The 22,331-nt window shown below is 40.6% G+C and overlaps 1 protein-coding gene across 10 annotated transcripts in view; it reads left to right on the top strand.

Moving 5' to 3' along the window:
• The window catches only part of stxbp5l (syntaxin binding protein 5L), a 147,649-nt gene that overhangs the window by 65,127 nt on the left and 60,191 nt on the right, over positions 1 to 22,331 (top strand). For all 10 annotated transcript variants that reach the window (XM_082176359.1, XM_082176357.1, XM_082176356.1 and 7 more), the window contains exon 5: positions 5,895 to 6,029. In XM_082176359.1, coding sequence (XP_082032485.1) covers positions 5,895 to 6,029 — 135 coding nt within the window. The remainder of the gene's footprint in view (positions 1 to 5,894; positions 6,030 to 22,331) is intronic.

The following is a 22,331-nucleotide window of genomic DNA, read 5'->3' as shown; positions in this document are numbered from 1 at the left end:
AGAGAGAAGGTGGAAAACGGTCATGAGAAAAGAAAATTATAACTGTTTTTGACTCAAGTATCCTTGAGGCAAAACAGCTAAATGACAAAATGCTCTGTGACATTTTGTAGCTCATATACTGTAAGTCCAGACGATGCCAAACGAAAATTCAGTGTGTTGTCTGTCCACATTTCTGTTAAGTTCTGCATTCACCTATGCATTAGTGTCTTCATAACATCCAGTGAATGATGATTTTTTCATCTTCATAACATCCAGTGAATGATGATTTTTTCATCTTCATAACATCCAGTGAATGATGATTTTTTTCAGACTACTGTATATTGCTGTATGTGTGTATGTGTGAGAGAAGGAAATATTTATTACATTTTATTATTTATTATATTTTGTTTTGTTTTTTCCTTTGGCTTATTGAATATTGAGTTACCCTCACAAAAAAATGAAATGTTTACATTTGAAGGCATTTGGTTATTTAGTGGATCACAAGAGAGGGATGAAAGACAGTGGGCCCTATCTTGCACCCAGCGCAATTGACTTTGTACACCGACGCATGTATCATTCCTATTTTGCACCCGCGCAAAGCGGACTTTTCCCTCCACAGAAGCACGTCGGTTAACTAAGAAATACACTTGCGCTCCCGGGGGCGGTTCAGCGCAAAGAGGAGGCGTGTTCCGGCGCAAACGTTCCTTCATGCTATTTTGCAGGTTTAGAAAACAATTGCGCCACTAACCAGGAAAAAATAGTTTAAAGTCAGTGGCGCGTTGCGCATGTTATTCATAGGCTATTTTAAGGGCGCATGCTTGGCCATAATCAATGTAGCGTGTGCACAACGCGCACTTTGATTCTCTCATCTACACAGAAGCAGCAGTTTTCATTTTTGCAAATCATACATTATTACGATAGATAGATAGATAGATAGATAGATAGATAGATAGATAGATAGATAGATAGATAAACAATTTATTATAAAAGCATACATCTAGCTTACACATTTACCCAAATTATCATACGCCTGTTTAACCGAAGTTAATTTGGGTGGGTTTCTCCATTTCAATGCAACTTCTCTCTTTTACGGCCGTGACGAGAGCGTTGCTCTCCTTGGCTGTGAACCGCTGCTGGCGCGCGCCTGGCAAATCCGCCGTTACAATAGCAATCCGCTATGGAAAAAGCGCATCTGCTCTTAAAGGGAATGTGAGATGACGCTCTGATTGGTTTATTTCACGTTACGCCCAAACCACACCTATGAATAATGAAGCTACTTCAGACCAACCCATTTTAGATTTGCGCCTGGCGCAAGAGTCATTTATCCCGCCGGGAAAATAGCAACAGCGCCGAGACCCGCCCACAAAGTTACTTGCGCTTTGCGCTTTGACACTTGCGTTTCAGATCGTTAAAATAGGGCCCAGTGTCTACGTTTACATGCAACCAAATAATGTGTTAGTAATCAGATTGATGACTCAATTGGACTGAAAACCTTCATGTCAACACCTCAGTCAATCTGATCAATCTGAGTTTGATCCAAATGAAATTTCCATCGGATTGGAAGGGGTGATGTAGACCTGAAATAATCTGGTCAGTCACACGGGATGGTGATTTCTTAGGACTCTTATTTTAGTGATATTTTAGTAGAACTCTGACGAGTTATTTGAGCTGTTTTGAATAGAATTGATGGCAAAAATTAGCTGTCAATACGTTTTTTTTTCTTTAAAGAAGTTGATATTTTTAGTCCGCAAGTATGCATTAAATAGATGGTGACAGTAAAGACTTTAATGTTACAAAAGATTACTATTTCAAATAATTGGTTTGCTTGTGAACTTTTTATTCATCAAAGAATCCTGAAAATAAATGTATCACGTTTTCCACAAAAATATTAAGCAGCACAACTTTTCAACATTCAAAAAAATAAGAAATGTTCTTCAGCACCAAATCAACATATTAGAATGATTTCTGAAAGATCATGTAACACTGAAGACTGGATTAATGAAGCTGAAAACTCAGCTTTGCCATCACAGAAATCAGAGAACAGTTATTTTATTATATTGAAAGCAGTTATTTTATATTGTAATAGTATTTCACAATATACCTGTTTTGACTGTATTTTGAATCAAATAAATTAAGCCTTGGTGAACATAAGAAACTACTTTGAAAACCATTAAAAAACTTACTGACCCCAACATTTTAATGATAGTGTACAGTTGACTATTGTCATCTTTGACATTGATCTCTTACCATGTGGAGTTTTTATGATCGATTATAGTACTCAGAAACCACATCAGCCACATGGGATAAAATCATTAGATCTGCATCAAACTGAGAAGCCTGATTAAGGAGTGTCATAGAGCATATTGTGCAACAGAACTGAAATATTGCCTCACAATTATTGTTAAAGATTTGGATACACTAGTTCATACTCATCTAAAACATAAAAGCTTAGGAATAACGGTACGAGGTGGTCTGTGATACAGGTTTTTTTGTACGTGCTGTTTTCTCTGGGTATGGCTAATTAGCTTTGTTCCCCTCCGTAATAACTGATGATTGTGTTCATCACCCCATCAGACCGTCTGGAACAAACAAATAAAGTCATGGTTTCTCCCTCCATGTCAGTTTCACACACATTGACAAGGATTTTTTCTCTCTTATGTATGTGCTTTGACCCTGAAGTGTTTTATATTTGGCTTTATTAAAATTATGCAAATTCACATGTAATGAGAAATGTTTTCTCAGATCAGCAGGTGCCTGTCTGAGTGTGTGTGCGTGCACGGTTGGGTGCATACTTTCGTGCACGGCTGTGTCAGATGACAGAGATTTTCAGCTCAGCAGGGTCAGGAGACAGACTCAGGGGGGCTATAAGACTGATTCAAGACACCCAGCATGCCTGTCTGTTACAAAAAAACAAGGCACTTTCATCACAGTACATACATTTGTAGGCCTACGATATTCTGTTTTAGCTGATCAATTAATTTAAGGCATGTTTGGCCCAAAACATACAGTATGCAAGTGCAAAAGCTTAGTTTCATGCAGATGTACACTACCATTCACATATTTGGGGATCTTTTTTGTTGTTGTCTAATCGCTGTATTTCAGCATTATTACTCACGTTAGTGTCACTAAAATCATTCTAATATGCTGATTTGGTGCTCAAGAAACATTTATTATCATTATCAATGTTGAAAACCATTATGCTGCTTAATATTTTTTATAGAATACATTTTCTTCAGGATTCTTTGTTTTTAGGAAGTTCGAAAGAAGGGCATTTATTTGAAATAGAAATCTTTTATAACATTATTAATTTAATGCACCCTTGCTTATAAAAGTATTAATTTAATACTGACCCCAAAAATTTGAATGACAGTTGACAGTACGCATTTAAAATGTACACTTTCTCCTTTTCTAGGAAACTGAACAAAAATATGAATGACTCTAATTGTGTCCAATTAGACGTGTTCACCTTACCCACAGAACCAGTGAAAGAGCATTTTGGAACAGTTGCTCACTAAATGCCCTTAACACCATGACAGTAATTTTCTCATCTGGACTTTCAATGCGTTGCAATCAGAAACGGGTAGCCGCACATTAGCATGGCCAGGTGCTAACCCTGACAAGTTTAACTGTCTGTCCAGCATCTCGCAACCTTCATTTCCAATCATCCCGACTGTCTGAGGACCCCAGGGCCGTGAGGCGAGGAAAACAGAGAGGGATGTAATGAGTGTGGACAGCAGTGAATTATCGTGTGCTGGTCTTTATTTTCTAGTTAACCTGCTTATAAGGATGATGGATGATGCCACTGGATAGATTTCAGCGTGAAGTCTCAAACAGACCCTTGGATATGTGATAGTTTTATTGATCATTTTCATAATTACTCACCAGACAGACGTTTCATATTATCAAGAAGTTTGATGCCACATGCGTCACGATCAACTGTGGCGCTAAAAGGGGATGATACACAATTAAATCCGGCTTGCAACAGTTCCCTTTCGCATTTATTTAAATTTAAGTAAAGATGTTTGCAAACCTCTCGTCCCAAACTCACAACAATGGTTGAGCCAGAAAATGACATGTTGTTAGGCCTTGTCCACACTAATGCGTTTTCAAATGCATCTTTTTCTCTCTGTTTTGGTCCAAATTTTTTGGAGAGTGGATCAATTTGAAAGCAGCGTTTTCGGGTTATAGTGTGGACTGTGAAAACGGAGGTATTTCAAAACGATGACGCATGTTTAGTCATGTGATGCATTGCATATTGAACCATATAATTGCATATATATCTATGTTTATAATGCTATTGTGCCTGTTATGTGCTATTCACTTTCACACTGTTCATATCGCAGTCCTGCAAAGAAAATTTACTCGCAATTGCTGTCCTGGGGAAAAATGTTGCGTTTTAGAATTTAGAACAAACACAGCCTATAGTGGAGACTGAGTGCAACCTGGACACAACAGTGAATGGTGAGATATTTTGCTAAATAAAAAGATGATGCCAGAAGAATAGCATGAGAACTTTATTATGTCTGTTTCATCTGGATCATATCAGTGAGCTTTTATGAGGTTTTACGCATGCGCATTAAGGTGAATTTAATGTTTTCCGACGTATCAGTGTGAATGGGAAACTTTTGCAAAACGATAGTGTGGACGGAGAGGATTCTGGATTAATTTAGACGTAGTCTTAGAGAGCCACAGTTAACCACGAATAATCTTTATAATATATGAACAGTCACATATAAGCTGCTGAATCATAAAATGTCATGTTTAGCATTAATAATAAGTGCACACCTCAGTTTTAATGCTAAACCCTGTTTACATGTGTATGAATATGTGACATGTTATTAGACACATTCCCTGGAGAGTTTCTGTTGTGACAGTAGCAGAGATAAATCAGAGTTCTAACAGGCTGCCTAATTTTGTAATTATTTCGCAATTAACGTAGTGAGCATCATCCAAATATCTTACTCTATTCTTTTAACCTTTTAATGACACTGGAGACTGTGGAACACTATGGAAACAAACAACACACCAGCACGGGGGAATCATTTTATGTCATATACGTTGTGTGCCTGAATAGAGAAAACAGAGTCAGTCGAAGAGTCAGTGTCTCCTCTCATCTCATTCATGTCTCATTAGCGCCAGTTTGTCTTGAGGTAATCGTGTTCCAATTAATTGCTGCATCCCAAAATACACACAAGTGTACCCAAGAGGGGCTGACGTTTGACTGGCATGAGCCTTAGAGCAGATCCAAACCAGGCAACACTATGAACAAGTGTGACAAGTGTTACTTCCAACTGCTAAAGAAACAGAGCCACAGAGAGCTATGAATCACTGCCTCTGAACATGAACGACTCGGAATAGGGCTGCAAGATTTGGGCTCTGTTTAAAAAAAAGAAATTAATCAAATTCATTACATAATTAAATTATCATATTTATTTTACAAGCCTTTTTCCAGTTTAATAATCACACAAGGTAATTTTGTGCTTCATATTTTAATTGTCAGTTCAGCCTTGGCTCAAAAGATGAGCAAGGACATGTTGAAATATGTTTGAGATTGAGCAGAACTTTAAATTTGCACATATAATTTGGATTGTTTAGTTTTTGCACGGTTCACTGTCTAACCACATTCTGGAAATGAATATGTACAATAATGCACATTACACTCTCATGGGGTTTTGTATTTACATCTGCAGCTTTCTGAAGAAAATTGTGACTGCAATGTAATTGGCTAAAATGTGATTGTTGTGCACATGAATAAAAACAGTGATAAATATTAGTTAGAATGGTAATTATTGGCTTGCTGGTTCTTCATAGTGAGATATCAATAACATACTATAACATGATGCTGACATACCCTGTGTGATCTCTCATTCTCTCTTGCACAAACATGATTCCTCCTTTTTCCATCTCTCTTTTAGGATCACGTTTTGTCATCTTCCGTTTCAAAGTAAATGGCTTTATGTGGGGACAGAGCGTGGAAATACACACATAGTGAACATCGAATCCTTCATTTTGTCTGGATATGTCATCATGTGGAACAAGGCCATAGAACTGTGAGTATAAGTACATATGAAAGTTATTTTATTTTAATATAAAAAGTCAATGCAGCTAACATGACTAATAAAGAGGTAATCAATAGAATGCCAGAGAGCGCCCACGCTATCAAATAATACATGTATTCTTTAAAGATGATGATGTGATAATAAGTCATCTGGAATATGAAACAATTATAAATGCAATTATAAATGTAAGTCTGCAATTTCATGGATGAATATTAGAGGGTTGGCACAACTATATTCCTAAAGGAATAATTCATCCAAAAATGAGAATTCTGTCATCATTAACAACCATCATGTTGTTCCAAACCTGTGGAGCACCAAAGAAGATAATGCAGGATTTATTTAGTGCTCTTTTCCAAGGAACCATAGAAGTGCCTCAAGTAAAGTGACACATTTATTTATTTTTCTTCACATATATTGTTTGTAAGTGTCACAATGAAATGAGGACCAAAATCATTTTCATTCTTCATAGATCCAAAGATGGGTATAGTCTTAACAGATCTGTCACAAAATCCACATAGACAACAAATGTAAACCACATCCCTGCTGAAGAATAAATAAGTATTCACGTTTAAACATTTTAAACCCCAGAGGATCCGTTTTATCTGTCTGTCTACAGTTAACACTGAGACACACAAACAACGGTTGTTTTGCACACATCTACGGCTCTTTTCATGAATAAATGTGTAAGTCAGCAGCAACACCTCACTGCCATGAGTGATAATCTGACAAGCAAATAGCTTGTGAGTGTCAATCAAGTCTCCTCCTACACAAGAGGCTCTTGGCGGCATCCCTGCTGACAGACATTAACATTAGTAGTAACCGTGGATGCATTTCTGAAGGACATGCAGATCTCCTATTGCCTACTTGCGACCTGCTTGCGACCCACTACAAATACTTTACCCACAATCCCCTTACCTCCTCAAGTAGCTCAGTGGCACATCGAGTGTGCACTAGTACATCTGTATTTTTCAAATGAGAGAACTTGATCCTTGAGTTTCAGCTTATGCTGAAGGGCTGTTTAAAGGTGCTTGATGGTAAATGCATAATTTTCGGTCTTTTATTTAAGCTTTTTTTATACTTTTGTACAGAAGTGGTTTAATCATATTAATTGGTATACGCTGCAACGGTGGTTAAAAAAAGTAGTATTCTGGGGTTTTTTTTTTAATGAGGTATTGTAAATATAGTGAATATGATTAAAGGGCTTTGTTACTATGGTAAAATTATTATAAAACAACATACTATATTCATATGTTTTTTACTGTAATTGATTCTCCAGTGCAGAGTATGTGAGGAGTGCAGAGTGGAAGGGGTGTGGGGAGCAGTGTTGCATGTTTTTGCCTGGAGCAAGGACTGTTTTTTTTAAAGCGTTGGTGTTTTCTCTCACTCCAAGATCACTGCTCCATCGCAAAATAACATGTCATCATCATCCCAGAATGCATGTGTTAGACACAGTTGTAATAGACTATTAGCAGTCAAAATGAGTCATGAAATTTGTGAAATATATGAAAGACAACCAAAATAGTATTTATTTATTTATTTATTGTTTATTTTCTTACTATCAGCAGTCAGAAGAAGAGAATCGTGAAATGTTATAAATTTTTTTCTTTCTTTTTTCTTAAATCAACTTGTCTGATCAATTTTGATGTAATTCTATTAACATTTCCCTCTCCTCTCATGTGTAGTCTATGTAGAATTTCGAACTACTTACGAAATATTAACATTACACTAATGCACTGCAACCTTGAGGAGTAGGACATTGAAAATACAGAGTTGAGTTGAAGTTATACAGATTTGAGTTGAAGTGGACTGACTGATTGCAGAATACTTTTGAGCTGGGGAATTGCTGCCACTCTTCTGCACCCTTCAATGAGTACTGTGATGTTACAATGGTACATGACCAAAAAACATGGTATTACTATGGTACATTTTGGTACTCTGCTAAGTGAAAAACGTACAATTTACTTTATCTCTGTACATACGAATCACAGTATTTCTTATGTCATGACACACATTGTTTTGTGGAATGCATGTCGATTTCCAAGCTGTTTGTACACGGTGCTCTCTGCCATGGCTTTCATGACAATGTTTGCTTGTTCTATAAACTTGTCGGTTTTTAAACAAGAAAGCAGCCTTTTTTTCCAGTGGTATTTGAGAATAGGTGAAGATGAATGCATACACACACTCCTGGTATTGAGAGAATTCCCCTTTAAAGAGGCAAAGTGCAGCTCATTTCAATAAATAAATATGAATAAATATATACACGGCCCCTGTGCGCCGACAGCAAGCGTCCTCTGAAGGAAATCAAGTACAAGGATGGAAGAGAAGCACGAGATTTGTTTTTCTTCCTCTTGTCTGAAACATGAATAAGTGAGGGAGATGAAAACTGGAGAGGGATTCAACAGGGTGTGAGAGATTAACTTAGATCCTGTAACCTCACAACCTCCAACAATTCCACGCTATGCTACACTGAAATCAGTTGCCTTCAGCCTGCAGTGCTCGCTCCATCAGATCTGTTTTTCATCTGTTTTTTTGTGTGACACCCTTCAAATGTGCAGCTCCTCAAACCATAAGGAACATCGCTGCATGTGGTGTGCGCTTGTCTCGATTCTGCACAGTTTATCTTAAACCTCTGTGTCTGTTCTGAAGATATCTGAAGGGCTTGCTGAGCATGCTGGGAACCCTGATCCTAAACATAATCAGTACTCCACGGATCTGCCTCGCAGCAGTAAGCTAACGTCACGCCTACATTTCCAAGTAATCTGTTTGAGACTTTCAACATCTTTGGAAATGCCATGGAAGAATTTCATGTTCTAGGTCATGCTGCACGTTCTAAAATGTGGATTGTCTGTTATGATATTCAAATCTTTTTATACAAGACTGAGGTTTTTACATAACTTCGCTTCTAATGGTTCTCAGGATATTTCAGACATGCGTCAGTTTCTCTCAAGCCTATTAAAGCTTTTAATGGTTTTAATTTCCCAAAATTTCCCTGCATTTTGATGCTAACTAGGTTTGTCAACCCTCATGAAGCTATAATAACAGATGAATTTTTATTCTTGAAGTATGATTTAACTGATGTATTTAATCTTCCCACAAATAGATAGATAGACAGACAGATAGATAGATAGATAGATCGATGATAGACAGACAGATAGATAGATAGATGGACAGACAGACAGACAGACAGACAGACAGACAGCTAGCTATAACAATCAGATGTGCAAGAGCAAAAATCTTGTTTGTATAAAGAAGCTGTACAACATATCTATCCAGCAGAACATACCCTTCAGTACCCTCAAGCTTTTCAAATCACCAAATTGCAACCAACCAATTTCCGGATCTTCACCATAATATTCAAAGCTATTATCCTGAATGAGATTGCTGCCACCATTGCCACGGCAACCATTGCAAACACTGAAAGCACTTCAGTGACTCTTATCATAGCCTTTGAAGTTGGACTCAAACAGAGCGAACGAGCTCACAGCTAGTGAGCTAACGTTAGCATGCTCCTCACGTTTGCTTTCAAACGATGAGTTAACAAATGAGAGCTTTTGGATTTGATGTAAGCCCGTCTAGATCGGTCCAAAGGCGGCATCCGATAGAACGGGTGAAGATCTCTGCGTGTTACTGTCTTTCCGAGTGGCAAAGTAATTTAATTCCATTTAAGCTTTTATCTGACTCCATTTTATCATGACCTCGAATTTAGGTTAGATTGCCAAGTGGTTATTGGTCAGTTATATTATAGTTTAGCAATACATTTGATTGTTCTATTTAACTCTTTACTTATATTTTACCCATTCATATTAGGAAGCTATGTCGCTCAGATGTCCTCACGCCTTGTTTAACGCAGGAGGTAATTGCTATATACCTGATATCGGTCGCATTCACGCTTACACAATCAAAGATACTTTGGTATAGCCCCGTGATTGCATACACTTGAAATTAAAGTAACGTTTACTTCAGTAGAGTTATGGCCACTACTACAGATATAAGTCAACCAACTTTACTTGTCTTATAATAGCTTTGGATTGGCCATGAAGTTGTTTCCCATGTACACTTATCTAAAGTAACATTAAATTAAAACAAGACACACCCAGATTTAGGTTGGTCAAGAAATTCACTTCTTGTCTTTGCAAAACACATACACTTGAATTAGTGAAAAATATTAGTCGTCACTAATCTGACGCAAAACTTGCGGTAAAATACAAATCCGTTTAATCTACTTGGGAAAACAATTTCAGAGTCAGTTGGAATAAAATCAAATGTAACTATTTATTATGTCAGGTAAATGTATCATGCCAATTTCATAATCAGTTCAAAGATAATAAATACAAAACATCAAATGCTCTGGAATAAAGAGAGAAGATGCAAACCTGACATTATAAAATACATGTCTGCATACACTCTGTATCACGGGCTAATTTGAGTTAAAAATACTCAATATTTTTACTACTCAATCAAGTACGTTGATTTACATGGGGGCATACCCACAGAAATTAATAAGATATCTCTAAACTCTCCACACCTTATTACCTTTTTGGTTTACTTCTGTGGGAATGGGACCTTTGTACCAGTCGCACTGAGACGTTTCAAATGATACCAAACATGTATAACACTGTATGGTAATTGTTCATATTAAACCATATAGATTTTTGGGTGAATTCTGGTAGGGATGGGTGAAGGGAATGATGTGTAAATTGGGAGGTGATCAACTCAAGTGTGATCGTGTCTCAAATGGGGATGGTAATATAGCAAGAGAGTTCAAATGTTTCCTTTGTTTTCTCAGAGAGTAGCCCTCTCTTCCAGTCCTTCCAGTTTCTCCAGTCTTACAATGACCAAATATGATGCAAAAGACAGTCGTGCTCTAGACCGTGATTCTGATCTGCGCCATGAGTCGCTGCATATGCATATCTGCGTATTATGTGATCACACAGATAGTGAGGGAAGATAACGGTGAGGGAGCAGAGGCTTGTTTTTCAGCTGATAAGCAGGGACCTCCTGTTCTCAATGTACTCTTCTGTCCTTTGTAAACATACACACACTCACTCAGTCATATCTTGTGCTCTTTTACTGTTAGACTATGGCCCACTTTACACACACACACACACACACACACACACACACACACACACACACACACACACACACACACACACACACACACACACACACACACACACACACACACACACACACACACACATACAGCCAGACAGTCTTACATGGCGACTGTCTGCTTGCTTGGAGACCTAGACAGGTAGAGAGAAGCTTGGTTCGGAGGTGAGGATGTGCTTGATTGTAAGAGAATGGAAAATGCTCATGAACATAAGCTTATGAATATGAATTAGGTTAAGGAGTATACCATACCAAAATTAGTTAAACAACAATTTCAGTAGCACTTTTCAAGTACATTTCAACTAACTCTCAGTCTCATTAGAGTATTAGTAGACTGTTAGAATATAGGGTTGAATAAGTTGACATAAGTTGCACAACCGAACGCTTTTTGACTTTGAGCAAACCTACTTAGGGTTCAGAGTATACATTTTTTCCCACATTAATTTCACACGTCTAGTACAATTATGTGGTTCCCTTTCAAGGGAACTCGCGTTTCGTCGAAATTGACGCTATGGGGAACGCTTTGCGTGATTGAAGCACATGTAAAATCAGTCCAATGGTGTGGCGGAACGTCAGAGGCGGGTGACGTCACGTACCAGGAAGCTATAAAAGCCAGCCCGAAACAGAAAACGAAAGCTTTCTGAGTCTTCAGTTGCGCTCTGTGTGAAATCTGTCTCTGTATATTTGGTGTTGTCTGTCTATATCATATATATATATATTCAGTATGGCGAGCAAGCAGCAGTATAGGTTGTGTGTGCACCCCTGCCCGCGTTATTTAACGGGTGGGGACACTCACATCCTTTGTGTTGCTTGTTTGGGAGAGGAGCATGCCCAGTCAGCACTCGAGGGTGCTGGCTGTGAGCATTGTGACGCGCTGCCTTTGCGTACGCTCCGATCCCGCCTGGCGTTCTTCCAGAGCGCTCAGGATCGCGTTCCCCAGGGCTCTGGCGTCGATCACAGACCTGGGGTTCGCAAATGGATCTATCAGTGGATGCTGAGATGCCTATGACGGGCTCTGCCTTATCTCAGTCTCCTTCTGATAGACGCAGTGCCTCTCATCAGGGTTCGGAAGCACGCGCTGCGGTTTCTTCCGCCCCGATGGAGGCACCAACACTGCAATTGTCCAGCTCTGAGGAGTTGGATGTTGTTAGTGTTGACGCTGAGTCTGAGGATTCGCCACCTCAGTCTCATGCGTTTGAGGAATTGCTTGATGTTGTAACAAGAGCTGTCGAGCGATTATCTATTGAGTGGCCAGAAGATAGGCAGGGCGTTCGTTCGAAAAGCAAGCTCGACGAACGTTTCCTGCCATCTCGTGCACAGCCTCAGCGCAGAAGCCTTCAGTTTTTCCCCGATCTCCACACTGAGGTGTCGAGATCGTGGGGAAAACCAGTGTCATACAGAGTATATACTGCACAAACATCCCACTACTCCTCTATACACAATTATAAAGAGCATGGTCATGGGGAGATGCCGAGGGTGGAGGAGACGCTTGCGAGCTATCTCTCTCCAGCAACGGCATCTTCTCTGAAGGCTCCTGCATTACCATCCAAACCAGTAAAATTCACTTCTTCCCTGGTTCATAAAGCTTATGCCGCCGCCGGCCAAGCTGCAGCGTGTTTGCACACTATGTCCCTAATGCAAGCATACCAGGCAGAATTATTGGGTGATTTTGTAGAGGGCGGGTGTATTGGTCCCGATACTGTTTCCGAACTGCGTAGAGCCACAGATTTGTCTCTCAGGGCCACCAAGGAGACGGCTAAATCCATCGGCCGCTCTATGGCAGCCCTGGTGGCCACTGAGAGGCATCTGTGGCTCAACCTAAGTGATATAAAGGACAAAGAAAAACATGTTCTTTTGGATGCACCGGTTTCCACTGAAGGTTTATTTGGAGATGCAGTTAATAGTGCTGTAGCTAAATCTCAAGAAGCTTCAAAACAGGCAGCTGCACTTCAGAAACTTCTCCCCCGCCATTCTTTCTATGAGGCTGCTGAGCGGGAGCAGCCTCACTCCTCTAAAAAGAGCGCTGAGCACCGTGCCACTCAGAAACAGAGCGTTTCCTCCTGTGCTCCCCCACAAAAATCTCGGGGACACGGAGGGCGCTCTCAAACCCAGCAGTCTTCGAGGGTTAAAACGGATCTGCGGACCGTTATTACCGCCAAGAAGGCTGCTGGGAAAAAGTCCTGACGTCCGAGGGCTCAGGAAAAATGAGGGTAGTCCCCCCCGAAGCAGAGTGGTCAACACCTCGTTTTACGGTGCCCGTCTCTCTTCGGTGCCCTCAGGGGACCGGTCTGCCAACCCTGCTGCCTCCGGTGTTTCAGGGCGCAGCGGTCTCCGGCGAGCACATATCTCAAGGACCACCTGGAAACGTAGTGGCCTCGGGATGCCCGCCCCCTCTGAGGAGGGTGCTAGAGCAGTCTGTTCGGTCGTTCCCTGCCGGTGCTCGAACCGACTACTCAACAGCAACAAAATCCAGAAACCAGTCTCGAGAGGCTGGTACCTCTAGTAGAATCTTTTACAGCGGTGAAGCTACTGTCAAATGTTTCTCGTTGGGTCCTGCAGACCGTGGAAAAAGGGTATCAGATACAATTCAAGAAACGCCCACCTCGGTTTATGGGGGTCCTGCCCACAGTGGTGGGCCCCGAGCAGGTTCTGGTTATGGAACAGGAAGTAAACACTCTGTTAGAGAAAGGGGCCATAGAATATGTACCTCCCTCCAACAGGGAAACCGGGTTTTACAGCCGGTGCTTCATAGTTCCAAAGAAGGACGGGGGATTGCGTCCCATTTTAGATCTTCGAGTTCTGAACGAGTCAGTCATGCAGCTCAATCGTGCCACAGATCAGGTCCGAGGACTGGTTTGTCACGATAGATCTCAAGGACGCATATTTCCATATTTCCATCCGTCCGTGTCATTGGAAGTTCCTGAGGTTTTGTGGACTTTCACCAAATGCGTGGATGCAGCTCTGGCGCCCTTGCGCCTTCAGGGTATTCGCATATTGAACTACATCGACGATTGGTTGATTTTAGCTCAGTCGCATCAGTTGGCGATTCGGCATCGAGATGTCGTCCTCGCCCATATGAAAGAGCTGGGGTTACGGCTGAACGCCAAGAAGAATGTGCTTTCTCCACTTCAGAGGACCACTTTTTTAGGCGTGGTTTGGGATTCAGTGTCGATGCAGGCGCGCCTGTCACCGCCACAGATAGATTCCATCCTTGCAGCTGTGAAAAGTGTAAAGCTAGGCCAGCTACTCACTGTCAAACAGTTCCAGAGACTGTTGGGTCTCATGGCAGCAGCTTCCAATGTGATACCTTTTGGACTACTGCACATGAGGCCCCTGCAGTGGTGGCTCAGGACCAGGGGGTTTTCCCCGAGGGGCAACCCATTTCGCACAATCAAGGTCACGCGGCGATGCCTACGTGCCTTGGTTATGTGGAAGAAACCTTGGTTCCTGTCCCAGGGCCCAGTGCTGGGAGCTCCTTGTCGTCGCAAACTGCTAACGACGGATGCTTCCCTCACGGGTTGGGGAGCGATCCTAGAGGAATGGAGGCTCCACCCCGAGGTGGTGGAGCTGATATGGAGGGAGTTTGGCCAAGCACAAGTGGATCTGTTTGCGTCTCGAGAGACGTCTCACTGTCCACTTTGGTTCTCCCTCACGCATCCAGCTCCTCTGGGACTGGATGCTATGGTACAGACGTGGCCGAGGCTACGTCTGTACGCCTTTCCCCCAGTTGCTCTGCTCCCGGGAGTTCTGGAGAGAGTTCGCAGGGACCGGGTTTGCCTGCTTCTTATAGCCCCGCGCTGGCCGGGCAGAGTATGGTTTCCCAATCTTGTGTCCCTCCTCGACGGGCATCCTCTGGAGCTTCCTGTCAGGAGGGACCTTCTGTCCCAAGCAGGGGGCTCGATTTTTCACCCCCGACCGGAACTGTGGAACCTGTGGGCTTGGCCTCTGAGGGGGCCCAGCTCATAGAGTCAGGTCTCTCAACTGAGGTTGTTGAGACCATTCTACAGTCCAGAGCTCCCTCCACGAGGAAACTTTATGCCCTGAAGTGGAGAGTATTCACTTCTTGGTGTAGTGACCGTCGGTTGGATCCAGTCAACTGCCCAATTGGTACAGTTCTGGAGTTCCTGCAGGACCGGTTCACTGCAGGTCTGACCCCGTCCACTTTAAAGGTTTATGTGGCGGCTATAGGTGCTTACCACGTTCCTTTGGGTGGAATGTCTGTGGGGAAAGACCCTCTGGTATCTCGTTTCCTTCGTGGCACTTGGAGGCTGAGGCCTGCAGTTCGCTCTAGGGTGCCACCTTGGGATTTGTCCATTGCGCTGCAAGGCCTTTCCCTGGCCCCCTTTGAGCCCATCGAGGAGGTTCCTGAGAAATTCCTAACTCTGAAAGCTCTGTTCCTTCTCGCCATTTCTTCTCTCAAGAGAATAGGGGATCTCCAAGCATTGTCGGTTGCTCCGTCATGCTTGGAGTTTGCTCCGGGTATGGTTAAAGCTTTTCTTCATCCTAGACCGGGTTATATCCCTAAGGTCCCCACTAATGTGGCTAGACCTATTGTTCTGCAGGCCTTCTGTCCTCCTCCTTTTCAAAATGCGGACCAGGAGGCGAATAATTTGCTTTGCCCTGTTCGGGCGTTAGACGCTCATGTCCACAGAGCTGCCCTGTGGCGTAAAAGCGATCAATTGTTCGTATGCTTTGGGTCCCCTAACAAGGGAGGTCCAGTGTCTAAGCAAAGGATGAGCAAGTGGGTGGTTGAGGCTATCTCACTTGCTTATGAGGCGGCTGGGCAGCCTTCTCCTTTGGCTGTCCGGTCGCACTCTACTAGGAGTATGGCGGCCTCTAAGGCCCTTTTATCAGGAGTATCTTTACAGGACGTTTGTGATGCGGCAGGCTGGTCCTCACCGCACACCTTCGTCAGGTTCTACTCTTTAGACCTAGACTCTACTCCAGGGTCTCAGGTTTTGTCTTCCTAGTGCTGCTCACTTGATTTCACACAGGACAGACATTTGTAGCTATGGTGGCGTTGGTATAGACGTTCCCCATAGCGTCAATTTCGACGCAACGCGAGTTCCCTTGAAAGGGAACGCCTCGGTTACGACTGCAACCTCGGTTCCCTGAAGAGGGAACGAGCGTTGCGTCACCATACCATATCTCCTTCATGCCTGTCAGCACGACTTCAGACTCTACGAAGCTTTCGTTTTCTGTTTCGGGCTGGCTTTTATAGCTTCCTGGTACGTGACGTCACTCGCCTCTGACGTTCCGCCACACCATTGGACTGATTTTACATGTGCTTCAAGACGTCATCACGCAAAGCGTTCCCCATAGCGTCAATTTCGACGCAACGCTCGTTCCCTCTTCAGGGAACCGAGGTTACAGTCGTAACCGAGGCGTTTTGTTTCATTAATACAGTGTATACTTTTTTCTTGATATACCCCGAAAGAATGGACGTGAAATGTGAAAACATGCCCCATAGGTGGGGCACGTTGTAACAGGACCATACGACAGCTTAAAATGTTATCTGATCTAATCAAAAAATATACAAGACAAACTAAAATATTTTCTCAATAAAATACAATTATTAACTTTTTCATATAAAATAATGGCATTTTTTAAGAATTAAAAATAAAATAATTTAATAAAATAATTTTTGAGTTTGACAACAAACATGCAGCATAGTTCAAAACATAATAATAACAATTATTTTTTTTGAATATTGACTCTGTCTTTATTCACCTTTTTCTCATGGTTTCTTAATAGTATTAATAAAAGTATAGAATAGAATAGCTTAGTTCTTATAGGGGCACATTGCAACGCAATGTTACAACGTTCCCCATCTGCACAGCTGGGATTTCTGCTGGTGAGATCAGCATTAAAGAACTATCTCAACTATCTCAGTTTTACATAAACTAAAAAAACAGAGATGAAAAATAAACACAAGTAATACATTTACTTTTTACTATGGTTAAATAAATGTTCAGTCATATCTTCCTGAATTTTGCCGCAATGTTTTCTCTATGTAGTGTTGATGTGGCAACTAGTAAATACAGTAAGTCGTCATGCTACAATGTGTGGAAGTATTTAAAATAAATGTGTTACAACTATCCCCGCGTTAGGTTGTGCCCTACTTGCTGAGTTCATTATAGTCAGTAAAATGCCTGTTTGGGAACCATCAAAATAAAGTTTTAGCAGATATTAAGCAGACAGTCTGCTAATGGTAGTTTGTTGGTAGTTGAAAAGTTACTTATAGTCGATTAGAGAGGGAAATTAAATGGCCTGCTGTGTGTTCTTCTAGATAGAGATGAACAGAGGAAGAGGAGTACATTATGGCACACTCATGATGAATATCAGTGTGTTAGATCACAATAACAGGCATCATGGAAAGAGTAGAGACAAAGTAAATACAGCTGAAAAGAGACTCAAGACTGTGCTGGACATTCCATCAAACTGAAATTAGATTTGAAGCCCAGCAAGACAGAGACTCGTTTAGGGATGACATATCTGTCCTTTATCCTTTCTACCTTTGTCTTTCTGTAATATAATCACTCTATTTCATCATTTCTTGACACTGAAAGCAATCGAAACACTCTCCAAAGGTCGCCCTCCCCTCTCTCTAGGCGATGTCTCACTGGCTGACTCAAAACTACTTGAATTTGGTCACAGCTTCCTAATGGTTCAAGATTTCACCTGTTAGCCTGGCCCAGTTAGCCCCTACTGGTAAATGCAATGGCTACACCACCGAAGTCAGATTCACTTCACAAGTGAATCGGTTCGTTTGGACATGTTATGTATTTGTATGTATTCTCTGCACATAATTTTGTGTTAACAAAAATGTAAATAACAAATTTAAACAAATAACAAAAAACAAATTTAAACAAATAACAAAAAGTTAAAAAAATTTAATTTCTAAAGCTTTTTGTTTTTCTCTGTTATATTCTTTAAGCTTTTATTGTTTTTAGCGTAAATGATATGTTCATTGTTCTCACCCTAATCAAGATTCATTCATAAACCTTATTTGTTTAAAGTAAAGAAATTGTAATGTATTATATTATTTCTTATATATATTATAATATACATACAATAATCATTTTATTTTATTTAAGATAAATTATATACATTATATATACATTAATACATTACTTTTGAAAAGCTTTATTGTATTTACCTTACTGGTATAAAATGAAGAATGAGGAAGAGGAGGCTTCACAAGAAAAATAAATAATAGCACTGCTTAATCCCAGAGTCAAGAAAAGAGTTGTTGCTGAAATGGAGTTAGTATGATGGACAGGTCGTGGTCTGGTGGAGTTGAAGGTCAGTCGATTATGAGAAGTGGTGCGGATCGAAGCAGCCTTTGTGAGAAACATGCAGTAGACAAAGGGACTGCAGGCTGAAGATAAAGGACTACTGGAGTGGATGAGGTTTTGGAGGAGGTATGTGTTTTTGTGCTGTGGCTGTGAGGCGATGTGATTTAACAACACAGAAAAACGGTCTTGTAGATTAGATGCGCTGTGTATACAGAATCACCTGCACTAAGACCATGTAATGATTTTCTGAATGCTTCCACTTCACTGCTTGATTTTAATCTTAGGAATCATGGTCTTTAAATGAAAGAATATTTTCATTCATCTTTTTTCTGAAAAGAGCTGCAAAGTCAGATAATTAATGAAGAATCACAGCAGCATTTTTGCTTTCGACATGAAAGTAGCACTTCAAAAGATCTTGCCAGACGTTGTTTTGCTTTGAGTGCAAACAGTTGAATTTTTTTCTAAGAAAAAGTTGACAAGCATGGTCGTTTTTTAGTGCATTTAACCTATGGATGTATGAGCCACAGGGTTATAGTATTATTGCTCAGTTCTGTATGGTCCATTTAGCACCTGCTAGTTAATGCCACATCAAGGGGGCAAAAAAGACTCTTTTTCCTTTGAAATCCGTGATTTGAAAATTTGATATTTTTTTGGGAAGCTGGCTTTATGTTGGACTTGGACATTTTTCTGTCTCCTGCCTTTGACGTAACATCTACGAATAATTTCTAGTGACGAGCTTGGAACTGCCATTGAGATGAATGGGAATCCTATCCGATAGCAAAGTTATATAAACCATCTTGGTCTGAGTGTATGTTGCAAGAGTGGACTGGGCATAAAATTTAGGTCACGTAATAGCTTGTCCACTTGTCCTCTTGTTACCTTATTTTGCTCTTGGCAACTCTTGCAGACTAGCAGCATTAATACAAGAATGATGAGTTGACAAAAGTATCCTCAGCATTCTGCAGGGGACATGTGATGAAGCCATGGGCAAGCCCACTAACATGACAAAGTGCTACAAGCTGAGAAAGAGAAGGTCAAATAGTTGTATTGGTCTTTAGCTTATTGTTCATGTATGTGCTTAATATTGATGTTTAATCTAACACAGTCAGATGAAACATTTAAGCAGATAAATGTTTAAAACATGCTTATTTATTTACGGACTGGTGAGTGTACAGAAATACACAGGGTTTTTTATATACTCTTCTTCTTTTTTTTTCACAGTGATTGATTAGTTGACTAAATGAGTTTCTTTGCTGCTATGCCAACAAACTTATGGCTGGAGGCATTATGGGATACTCTGGTTTTTGTTGGCCAAGCATCTCTGTAATGACTAGTCCAATAACATTTACAGCAGCAGAGGCAGACAGAGATGTGCATCTATTGTCTTGTGTGTGCCTTGGTGCCCTAGGCGAGAAAAGACACACACACACACACACACACACACACACACACACACACACACACACACACACACACACACACACACACACACACACACACACACACACACACACACACACACATATATACACAGTATATATATATATATATATATATATATATATATATATATATATATATATGTCTCAAGGTCAGTATATATGCGAGACATGTTTGTCTCATGGTACACTTTTCATCTAGCATTCCAAAGTTCAAATCCCAGCCTAATATATAACTTTTTTAATAATCCAAGCACACTTGCAACTTGAACTTGACAACCACTGACCACCACATATTTTTGTTCCATGAAAAAGAGCAGCTCTGACATTTTTATAATAACTCTGTGGCGTGTTGGAGTGACATGAGGGTGATGATGACAGAATTTTCAGTATGCCTATAAAGCAAGTGGCGTGCGAAAGGTGCAAATAGTTGAGCACCTTAGAAAAGCAACTGTTTTTCTGCAGTAATCGTGTAGCTTAAGTTTTAAGTTTAAGATAAGGGGCCCTATCTTGCACCCAGCGTAATTGACTTTGTACACCAACGCATGTATCATTCCTATTTTGCACCCGCGCACAGCAGACTTTTCCCTCCACAGACGCACATCGGTAAACTAGGAAATACACTTGCGCTCCCGGGGCGGTTCAGTGCAAAGAGGAGGGCGTGTTCCGGCGCAAACGTTCCCTGATGCTATTTTACAGGTTTAGAAAATAATTCCGCCACTGACCAGGAAAAACCTAGTCTAAAGTCAGTGGCGCGTTGCGCATGATATTCATATGCTTTTTTAAGGGCGCATGCTTGGCCATAATCAATGTAGCGTGTGCACAACGCGCATACACTTTGATTCTCTCATCTACACAGAAGCAGCAGTTTTCATTTTTGCAAATCATAAATTATTACTTAAGATAGATAGATAGATAGATAGATAGACAGTTTATTATATAAGCATAAATCTAGCTTACACATTTACCCAAATTATCATACGCCTGTTTAACCGAAGTTAATTTGGGTGTGTTTCTCCATCCCCAATGTCACTTCTCTGTGTTTTACGGCCCTGACGAGAACGTTGCTCTCCTCGGCTGTGAACCGCTCCTGGCGTGCGCCTGGCAAATCCGCCGTTATAATAGCAAACCGCCATGGAACAAGCGCGCCTGCTCTTAAAGGGAATGTGAGATGTCGCTCTGATTGGTTTACTTCACGTTACGCCCAAACCACACCTATGAATAATGAAGCTACTTCAGGCCAACCCATTTTAGATTTGCGTTGGGCGCAAGAGTCATTTATCCCGCCGGTATAATAGTAACAGCGCCCAAGAACCGCCCACAAAGTTACTTGCGTTTTGCGCTTAATACTTGCGTTTTAGATCCTTAAAATAGGGGCCAAGATGTAATAGAGGAAAGTGTTACAACTAAATATACAAATGTTTAGGCTTATTAGCATATAATTATGATTTTTTTAATTTATAATAAAATTAAATATTCTTTAACTATTTACAACTTTAATTCTCATTACTTGGACAAGAAAACACTAGGGTTCATGGACAAACATTTTATTTTGGGTATGTACTTGAAAGAAGGTTTGAAAGAAGCATTACAATTCATTTAAAATATGTAAAAAATTATTCAAATTTTATGTGCCATATACACCAGGAAAGATTAGGCAAATTGAAGCTCAAAGAAGTATGCCAACATGAAAATGATAAGCTCCAAAAGACCTGTTATTTAAGTTAAATCATTTTCTGCATTATGTTATATTTTTTATGCTAGTAATTGGTGCTAAAACTTGTGCTGTGGAGTATTGCAGACCAGGTGTGTTTGGGCGCTCTGTGCCAGAAAGGCCAGGGCCACTTTTTAGTTGCATTCTGCATTTGGGGACCGATGTGAATGGGCATGATGTGTCCATCTCACTCTGACCGTCACTTTAATATTTTTCTCTTGTACTTGACACATCCTCACACAATACCAGGGAAGTCATTTCACTGGAGGCTGTCAGAGCACATTTTCTGACCTGTCGCTCTGAGCCTGTGAAATGCTGCTGAAAAGAAGACCTTGATGTGTCCAATTTTGCTGAAAACACTTTCAGAACTTTCTGGCATTTACCAGTTCTCTGTAGTTTGACAAAAATCGAATTCTTATTATTCATATTCGTATTCTTATTCTTCTATGCATTTCTGTTCAAATTAATGTTTGAAAAACTGCCCACAAATGTTATGCTCTGGCTAAAAGCAAGAGATTACTGCAAAACCAGAGATATGGTCATTAGTTAATTGACTTTGGTAATATTATTCCTAAAAGACCCCATCAATGATATGACAGATGTAATGTGTTTGTGTCTTAATGTATTTCCTGTTGTAACAGGAAAGAGAAAGACTGTACAGTACATTTCAAGTGTGTTTATTTTTAGTAGTAAGTTTATTTTGACAACTTTTATGATTATGCTTGCA

The sequence above is a fragment of the Leuciscus leuciscus genome, assembly GCF_965113295.1.
Source record: "Leuciscus leuciscus genome assembly, chromosome: 7".
In the NCBI taxonomy this organism is placed as follows: Eukaryota; Metazoa; Chordata; class Actinopteri; order Cypriniformes; family Leuciscidae; genus Leuciscus; species Leuciscus leuciscus.
Note: the sequence above shows the minus strand (reverse complement) of the source record. Positions and strands in the feature narration are given on the sequence as shown.